Raw genomic sequence first — 10,609 nt, 5'->3', positions numbered from 1 at the left:
ATATATATATATATATTATATTCCATATGGAATTAAAATATTTATATAATATTTTTATACTATTATCTAATTAAAACTTTTTTTATTTTATAATATTTTATGAAATTATTCAGTTACATAATATTATTATAATGAATTAAAATATATTCGTTAATGGTTTTTATAATGTAATATATAATTAGCGCATAAAATGTTCAAATAAATTATATTATTTATATGTATCATATTATATAAAAAAAATATAACATATTAAAAAATTACTTTTTTTAATTTAAAAAAAATAAAAAAAACGGATTATTTATTTATCCTAAAATTTTATACATACACACACATGTATATAATCGATAAAATATTAAAAATTATAAATTTAAAAATTAATATATAAATAAAAGAAAAAAGAATTATATTTTAAGAATATAACTTTATTACTTTTTTTTTTTGAAATAAATAAATGAATATATATATTTCGTATAGTAATTATAAATACGTTCAACATACAATTATCTCCTACATTCTTATTATTATTGTTCTTATATATATATATATATATGTATATATAATAAGTAATTATTTTTATATAATTCAATAGATTTAAAAAAACTTTACTTATTAATGTTATATATATATAATATAAATAAAACATATATTTTTATTTAGAACGTCTAAGTGGTTCATATCTACAACGTTCTTGTTCAACATTATTTAAGAGTTCCTTTTGGTGTTGTTCATATAACTGTTTTTTTAATGTTTCGAAATGTTCTAAGAATGAATAAATAAATTTTAATATATCATCAAGTGTATGTTTATTATTTATTAATATATAATATTTTTGAGTATATAATAACTCTTCATTTGTTAATTCTTCCATTATACTTAAAATATGTTCTTCCAATGTATATTTATATACAGACACCTTACGGGCTGAATTAGTAATAGTAGACTTTTAAAATCATTATCTAAATACTTCTGTATTGATGCCTTTAACGGTTTATATATATTATCCCAACCTTCTTTTGCAATACCAACTGTATGAGTCCACAAATTTCTAAGATCTTCTTTGGGTGGACATTCTTTTAATGAATTTAATACATCAAATAATTCCTTTTCTGTTAAATTCTTTGACATATCATTATAATTTATATTATTCATAGAACTATTACTTTTATTTTCCACATTCTTATTCTCGATATCATTGTTAGTGCAATCTTTATTTTCCTCTACTGTTTCTTCATTACTTTTAATATTTCCATTAGATTGTGTTTTATTTACGTCTTTATTTTTAACTTTTAAATTTCTTTTCCTTTGTGTACCGTTACTATTTTTTTGTGCCTCACCTAAATTTCGTTCATATACATTGCTAATATTAACAATTTGTAAGCCCTTGTTTTCTAAGGATGTCTATATAAAAAAAAAAAAATTATAAAACATATATACATATAACATATATTTTATAGTAAATTTATTTATATAAAAAACAATAATTCATTATAATAATAAATAAAATTCATATCAACTTACATTTAGAAAAACATAGTAAAATCCAATTACATATAAACTTAAGCAAATGAATTTAAAAGAAATATAACGTAATGTTCCTTTTTGGTTCTTATTATCACTATACAAGGAAAAAATTGTACAATTTTTTTTACTCTCCATCTTAATAACTTTACAATTTTTTTTGATTAATATATAAAAGAATGCAATTATGTTAAATAGTAATATTTATATGTATTAAATAAAAAAAAAAAAAAATCAAAACAAAATTGTATTAATAAAGAATCTATGATATAATACAATATGAACATATAAATAGGTATATGTTTCTTATTTTATTGTAAATAATTGATAATATATTATATAGTATAAATTTATCAAAATATATATATCATATTACACTTGTTTAATTTAAAGTAATAAATATATATTTGTCAAATGCTAATAGTATATTAAAATCTAGAAAATATTAAAAAAAATATATATTTATATATGTGTATATATACTAGGTTTTATAAATATTAAATAGTATTGTATATCTATTAATAAAATAAATTAAAATAAAATAAATTAAAATAAAATAAAATTAAATAAAATAAAATTAAATTAAATTAAATAAAAATAAATGAAATTAAAATAAAATAAAATAAAATTAAATTAATTGAATTTCATTAAATATCAACTGTTGTTTTATTTTATTTAATTATTGTATTTTTGGGTTATTATAAAAGTACATTTTATATAAAATTTATTATAAACAGTACAAAAATATGGATAATAACTATGTATCTATTGTAAATTTTCCACTTTTACTATTATAAATATTACTTTGATTTTATATCTATATATATTATACATTCTTATATTTATATATATAAATAACACAAAATAAGCATTTAAATGGATCAGTTCAACTCAACAATATATATAACTGATAAAATATTGAAATTTACCAAAACTCTAGAACTCTTTAATTTTCATTTTATAATTTTTTTCTCAATTTTTTTTTTTTTTTTTTTATTACATTTTAATTTATTAATATTTAGAGGATATATTGAGTGTTTTATAATTATTATAAAATTTATACGATTAGGCACAAAAAGGATACAATATAAATAAATCTATGATAATAAAAATTATAATTATCATTTTATATATATATTTCCCATTTTAGAACACTAATTGACCTAAAGTATTTTTTTTTTTACACTATTTTTATATTATAAATGTGTTGATATATAAATATTTATATTAACCATATTTTTATGATTATTCTATAATAATAATAAATTATATAAATTATATTTTATCTAATATATTTCCACTAATAATTTAATGTATTTTGTGTTTTAATTAAAGTGGAAAAAAAAAAAAAAAATTAAAATATAATAAATAGGAACGAGAAAAAAATAATTAATTAAATTTTTAAAAAATGTTATATAACAAAACATTTCCCCATTTTTTTATAATTTTAATAATTAATTTGTAATTATATTTAATTTTATATCATAACATAAATTATAATTATAATTTTATTTTATGAATACTTATGTCAAGTAAAACTGTAGTTAATAACAACTTTTTTTTTTTTTTTTTTTTTTTTTTTTTTGTTGTTGTAGATTATATATAATGTGTAGTGTAATAATTTTTAAAGATATATAATACATATATTATAACTGTTTAATATATATATATATATATATATATATATATATGTATTATACATATTCCAATATAAACCTTGTATCATTGAAATTATATAATAAAATAATTAAGAACAATCATTTTGTATCATAATATATGATATAGAAATATTAATAAACTCATAGTTAATATATTTTTAATAACATGATTATGTATTTTTTTGTTCTAAAATTCGTTGTATGTTATATGTGTCTCTCTAATTTATATATGTTCTTACTAAAGTTAATTTTAATATTATTTTTGTTTTATACAAAAGTATTGGTGATTTTTTAAAGGATTTATTAATTATTAAAATACTAATTCATATAATTATGAACAAAAATATTTATATTTATTATTATAAGAAAACAATAACATATAAGAACAAAAGAACAAAAACAAAGGACAAAAGGATTAAGCATACATATTATTATACATTATACTTTATAGATTCCTTTAGTGTTGTATCTTATAAATATATATATTTTTTTCATGATATATATTATTATTATATATATATACTTTATTTATAAAAAATATTTTTTTTTTTTTTTTTTATTATATATTAATTGCATTATTATATGATCTAAAACTATAATTGTATTTATTTTACTTAATAATAATATTATATTAATAGATATTATATATATATATATAATGTATTACACCACATTATATATACTATAAAAATACAAGAAATAATACATTTTCATTTGATACATATTTATTAACTCTAAAAGGAAAAATTTATAATATTTCTAAAAATGAAGGTAATTCCTATAATGATAATAATAGTACATATTAGTATAAAACAAAAACGAAAAAATAACAATGAGAATAGATAACATATAAATATTGTTATAATAATATGAATCTGATGATACCATGTGTTGTGCTTATATTTATAAAACATATTTTTTAATAATATATGCAATAAATAACCGATAGGTCCATGTTATAAACCAATAGCAACCTGCATACAATTAAATACGAATTTTCAAATTATTGATGGACACACTAGAATAATATATATATATATTATAGTATTACAAAACATGTATAAATAACTTATATAAATGAGAAAGTCGTAATATACATGTAAAATGTTATTCTTGTTTTCCAATGTTTTCTGTTGTATATTTATAATGTTAAATCCTGAACTTTCCTTATTAATTAATTTACGTTCTTTTATTTTATTTATATGAACACATTAATTTTAGCATGCGTTTATAAAATACCATATACAGTGTATTAAAATAAATTATATATATTTATTATATAATAAAGGTAGATATGTACTTATGCAATTTATAATATTGTATATAATATTTTATAATATATATATATAAACTTAAAATAATATAATATTATTAATATACAAAACTATTTTTTTTTATTTATTTTTTTTTTTTTCCACATCCGTATAAGATGTTGAAAATGAAAACTAAAGTTTAATAATACAACAAAAAAAGTATTCAAACATTTTCCTCCCACTAGACACATTTATATTTATCACCTGATTTATCTGAACTATTTTGAGAACGCATTTCCAAATTTTTGAAGGAACAAGTAGGTCTATTTGATTTTGCTTCTATTCCTTTTTCACATTTCTTTATATGTGTTGTTCCAACGTTTCCCTTTTCTTTTACATGGGATATATTTTGTTTTGCTTTTAATTTATCTTTTGGATATTTGTCTTTCTTGTATTTCCTTTTATTGGTATATGTATATTCTCCTAATTCATTATTTTCGTGTTTATGATTTTTTCTAAATTCATGCTAAAATCCTGCTAATGACCTAAAAGGATTTATCCATAACACGATGTTTTTATAGCTTATGTTTTTATATAAAGAATCACCGTCATTCTAAAAATAGATAAAAAAAATTAAAATAAAAAAATAATAAATCAAATTATATTAATTATATATATTATAAATAAATATGGAAAGTTGAATAAATATAATAAATTGCATAATAACAACAGGTAATTGTATATAATATATATATATATATATATAATATATATATATATATAATTATTAGTGTTATTTGGAGTGTTTAGAACAATATATATCCATTTTTTATTCGTATTTATTTCTTATCATAGCATTATGTTAATTTTTTATTATATATATGTTAATACGTTTGTTAATTACACATTATATTATATATATTATATTATTAAAATAAATTAATAATTAATATATGGAAATTATTTTAATTTTGATATAATTGTACACAACATATATATATATATATTTTTCATATATGTCAAAATGCACAATTCTAACATACATAAACAAAATTTATATATATTTGCATTTATATTATTAATATAATAATTTTTTGTTAAATCTAAAATATATATATTCAATAAAGTTTATTCTAAAATACACCTCAATAATGATATAACATATTTCTATATAATTTTTTATATTCTGCTAAATAATTAGAATCCTAAACATAAATATATTTGATAAATAATTATTTTTATATAAATCCATTGGTTTTAATAATTTTTCTTATTTATTTTTTATACATAATATAATTAAAAAGCATTTTTGTTTCTTTTAAATTTTATACTTTTTATGCAAGTTTTTTTAATATTTTCTCTTTGTATTTTTCATACAATTCTTTTTTTAATATTTGAAAAAATTCTAAGTAGGAATAAATAAATTTTAATATCTCATCAAGTGTGTGTTTATCATTAATTAAACTAAAAAATGTTTTAGTGTATTCCACCTCTTCCTTTATCAAAGATTGACAAAATTTATTACTATATTTTTTACATACATAATCATATAACCAACGTTTCTTAAAATCATCCCATAGAAAATTATGATTGTCTAAGTTTTTTTTTGTTGATTCTTTTAACTCTTTTAATATATCATCCAAACCTTCTTTTGCAATACCGAGTGTGTGAGTCCATAAATTTCTAAGATCTTCATTCGGTGGGCATTCTTTTAATGAATTTAGTACATCATATAATTCCTTTTCTGTTAAATTCTTTGTTAAATCATTATAATTTATATTATTCACAGATCTATTACTTTTATTTTCCTCATTATTATTCTTCATATAATTGTTAGTACAATCATTATTTTCCTCTACTTTTTGTTCATTACTTTTAATATTTCCATTAGATTTTGTTTTATTTATATCTTCATTTTTAAGATTTAAATTTCTTTTCCTTTGTGAACCGTTGCTATTTTTTTGTGCCTCACCTAAATTTCGTACATATACGTTTCTAATATTAACAATTTCAAAGCCCTTCTTTTCTAATGATATCTACATAAAAAAAAATTATAAAACATATAAACATATAACATATACTCTATAGTAAATTAATTTATATAAAAAAAAAAAAATAAATAATTTTAATAATAAATAAAATTTATATTGACTTACATTTAGAAAAAAAAGGTAAAATCCAATCACATATAAACTTAAGAAAAGAAATTTAAAAGAGATATAATGTAATGTTCCTTTTTCTTTCTCATTATCACTATACAAGGAAAAAATTGTACAATTTTTTTTACTCTCCATCTTAATAACTTTACTATTTTTTTTGATTAATATATAAAAGATTCAAATATGTTAAACAGTAATATTTATATGTACAAAATAAAAAAAAAAAAAAAAAAAAAAAAGACGAAAATTTGGATTTATAAAGAATCTATCATACAATATAACATGAACATATAAATAGGTATATATTTCTTATTTTATTGTAAATAATTAATAATATTATATAGTATAAATTTATCAAAATATATATTTCATATTACACTACTTTTCATTTAAAGTAATAAATATATATTTGTCAGAATTCTCATAGTATATAAAAATATAGAAAATATAAATAAAATATATTTATATATGTGTACATATACTAGGTTTTATAAATATTACATATTATTGTATATCTATTAATAAAAAAAAATAAATTAAATTAAAAAAAATTAAATTACATTAAAATAAAATAAAATAAAACAAAATTAAATTAAAATAAAACAAAATTAAATTAATTGAATTTTATTATATATCAACTATTGTTATATTTTATTTAATTATTGGATTTTGGGTTATTATAAAAGTATATTTTGTATACAATTTATATAAGCAGTAAATTATATGGATAACAATAATATATCTATTGTAAATTTTGCACTTTTACTATTATAAATTTACTTTGATTATATATATATATATATATATATATATATATAACACAAAATCTATATCTAAATCGACCAGTTTAACTCAACAATATATATAAATGATACCAAAACAAAAATTTACAAAATATGTAAAACTATGTAATTTCCATTTTACAATTTTTTTTTTTTTTTTTTTTTTTTTTTTTTTTTTAATACATTTTATGTTTTTAACATTTAGAAGATATTTTGAGTGTTTTATAATGATTATAAAATTTATACTATTAGGCACAAAATGATATAATATAATTATTTCTATGATAATAAAAATAATAATTATCATTTTATATATATTTCCGATTTTTGAACACTAATCTTAAATATTTTGTTTACACTATTTTTATATTATAAATGTGTTGATATATATATATTTATATAAACCATATTTTTATGATTATTATGTAATAATAATAAACTATATGAATTATATATTCCTTAATATATGTCACCTAATATTTTAATATATTTTTTGTTTTAATTAAAGTGGAAAAAAAAAAAAAATTAAAACAGTTAACATAACATAATTTATTATTTATGATATTAAAAAATATAATATGTATAAATATTTATTAAATATATTATAAAAATAAAATTATATTTATTTATATTCATTCGTATTATGTGAGCATTATTATGATTTTAATAAAGTATGAATAGAATATAAATAATAATATAACATATTTATTCTATTATATATTACATTATATATCTTATTTTACATGAAGTATTTAATAAATATATAATACATTGTGTAATTAAATAATATATTAACAATATATTTTTATATAAGTTCTTTATTTAAGAAAAATTATAATTTACACTTTTTTTCATTAAAAAAAAAAAAAAATCATTTAAATTAAATAATTAAATAACCACGTTAGGATAACAAATATAACTTTATAAGATAAAACAATATAATTTTATAAAAACAATGATTGTCATAATATCCTTGTATTTTTAACTAGAATATTTACACATCATTCAATTGTATTTAACATCATGACTCCTTATAAAGATCGATTTAACAATTTTGTGTAATGTAATTTTTCTTCATTCTCTTTTTTCTACAATAGCGTAATAATAAAAAATTAATTACGATAACCAAAACTATAAACAATATATAATCAACAGATGAAATAATAGCACTATTGTAAGTAGTACACTTAGCATCTATTACATCTGTTTTTTATTCTATATGTAATATATTAGTTCCATTTGTAACATGTGTAGTATATGCATCAAGAACTCTTTTTAACATCCCTCACAATATTTTTGTATGGTTATTTCTATAAACCTCTTGATAGTGAAAGCATTCTTCTTTTACAACAAGGAAAAGAACTTCTTTTTCATTATAACCAGATATATTGAATTACATATTATATTTAATATTCTCTTATTCAATAAATTAATTTTCATTATTACGTTCTTCTACATTAGCATCCTTTTACACATGAAATAAACCTATAATACATTTAACTAATTTATTTATTAATTCACAAATGATATATTTAATACAATAATAAATTCCACATTTCGTATCTAAAGAAATAATTGTTTGCTTAATAATTTGTATAAAAGAAAAAAGTACTTTTCCATTTATTTATGAGACCTTTACCAAACAAACACAACTTGATGCCACACATCTTGAATTAAAATTAAATTTGAGATAACATTTTTAGACCTTATATTCTAAAGTCATTTTATATTGACATGCACGTAAATCGTCTCTCTTTATGCCACTTTGCAATGACGAAAATATTTCTGTTAATATTTTCTCTGTTTTATTTTTTAATATAATTTTTTTTTACATTCTTACCAAATTGTACTTTACATTGTTTTCTTTTTTTTTTTTTTTTTTTTTTACATACGTTCTTCTAATCTCCAAATAATTTGAACGGTTTTTCATCGAACTTCTTGATTACTGCTTCTATTTCTGTGGTGTTATCATAGATAGATGATTTGTATAATTTATATATTCATACTAATCTATTCATTAAAATTTTTTTGTTTTGGTTTGATATATGTAAAATATATGCGCTATAGTAGTTCAATCTTTTATTTACTTTGAAAAAATATAACATTTGTATATATATTATAGTTAGCTATATTTTATGACAATAAATATTTTTGTTATAATTATATATAATGAATTTTTATATAAATATTATTCTTATATATACGGTATAAGGATATACACGTATACTTATATATATAGGATATGCTAATATATATATTATAATTATAATTTTTTCATGTATATTTGTTAGCACTTTAATGATTTATTTAAAGGAAGACAAAATAATAATAAGATATTTGTGTAATGGTTTTTCATTTTTATTGAGACTCTTATATTATAATATGATAAAAATTATAACTAAATAATTAATATATTATAATACATTTAATTTTATTAAACGAATTACATATTTTAAATATAAAATATAATTATTATTTTTATAATAAAATACACAATTGTTTTTTCATCATGTAAATGCACTTTTTTACTGGAACAATATTTCCACATTTATTTATAACAAAAAATAAAATAAATAAATAAATAAATAAATAAATTAAATACATAAAACACATATTATTATAAAACATTTCCACATTTTATATAATTTTTGTTTTTGTTTTTTTTTTCCATTTTCTAATAAAATATTACTTTATGATACACCATAAATTACAATTAAATTGTATTTTTATATATCTATATAACATGTAAAACTCTAATTACAAACAACTTTTTTTTTGTTCTAAATAACATAAATATGTGTAAAATAATTGTTATTAAAGATATACAACTTATATATATATCACATCCTATTAGAATATTTATATAAAATAGATATTCCAATATATAATTTTCTATCTTTAGAAACATATAAATCAATTAACAAGAAGAATTATTTATCATAGTATATGATATGAATTAAACCTGGAAATAATAGTATGCACATATATATATATATATATATATATATATATATATTTTTATAATTTAATTTTAGTTTTTTTATTATTATGCTTTGTTATTTTCTTATATATATATTTTTTTTTTCTAAATTTTATGCTATTCTTAGGTTTCTCTTTAATTAATATATGTTGTTACAAATATTAACATTATTATTTTTATATTATTCAAAAGTATTTCAAAGGATATAAAACGTTTATATATTTATTATTAATGTATTAAATAATATAAGTGTGACAAA

The 10,609-nt window shown here is 16.3% G+C and overlaps 1 protein-coding gene and 1 pseudogene across 2 annotated transcripts; both read right to left on the bottom strand.

The window, feature by feature from the left end:
• Nucleotides 1–649: 649 nt before the first annotated feature.
• PADL01_0041300 lies at nucleotides 650–1,656 on the bottom strand (annotated as a pseudogene). Its single transcript has 3 exons — nucleotides 1,519–1,656; nucleotides 912–1,398; nucleotides 650–759 (listed from the first exon to the last, which is right to left on the bottom strand). Coding segments are annotated over exons 1-3 (735 nt in total).
• Nucleotides 1,657–5,763: 4,107 nt separating this feature from the next.
• Nucleotides 5,764–6,723, bottom strand: PADL01_0041200 (Plasmodium exported protein (PHIST), unknown function; the record flags this gene model as incomplete). The annotated part of the gene is made up of 2 exons (XM_028680636.1): nucleotides 5,764–6,465; nucleotides 6,586–6,723. The coding sequence occupies 2 exons, from the start codon at nucleotides 6,721–6,723 to the stop codon at nucleotides 5,764–5,766; spliced, it is 840 nt and encodes a 279-aa protein (XP_028541414.1).
• Between the last annotated feature and the right edge of the window lie 3,886 nt (nucleotides 6,724–10,609).

The sequence above is a fragment of the Plasmodium sp. gorilla clade G2 genome (assembly GCF_900097015.1).
Source record: "Plasmodium sp. gorilla clade G2 genome assembly, contig: PADLG01_00_77, whole genome shotgun sequence".
NCBI lineage: Eukaryota > Apicomplexa > Aconoidasida > Haemosporida > Plasmodiidae > Plasmodium > Plasmodium adleri (nom. inval.).
The sequence above is the reverse complement of the archived record's forward strand: the minus strand, read 5'-3'. Positions and strand labels throughout refer to the sequence as shown.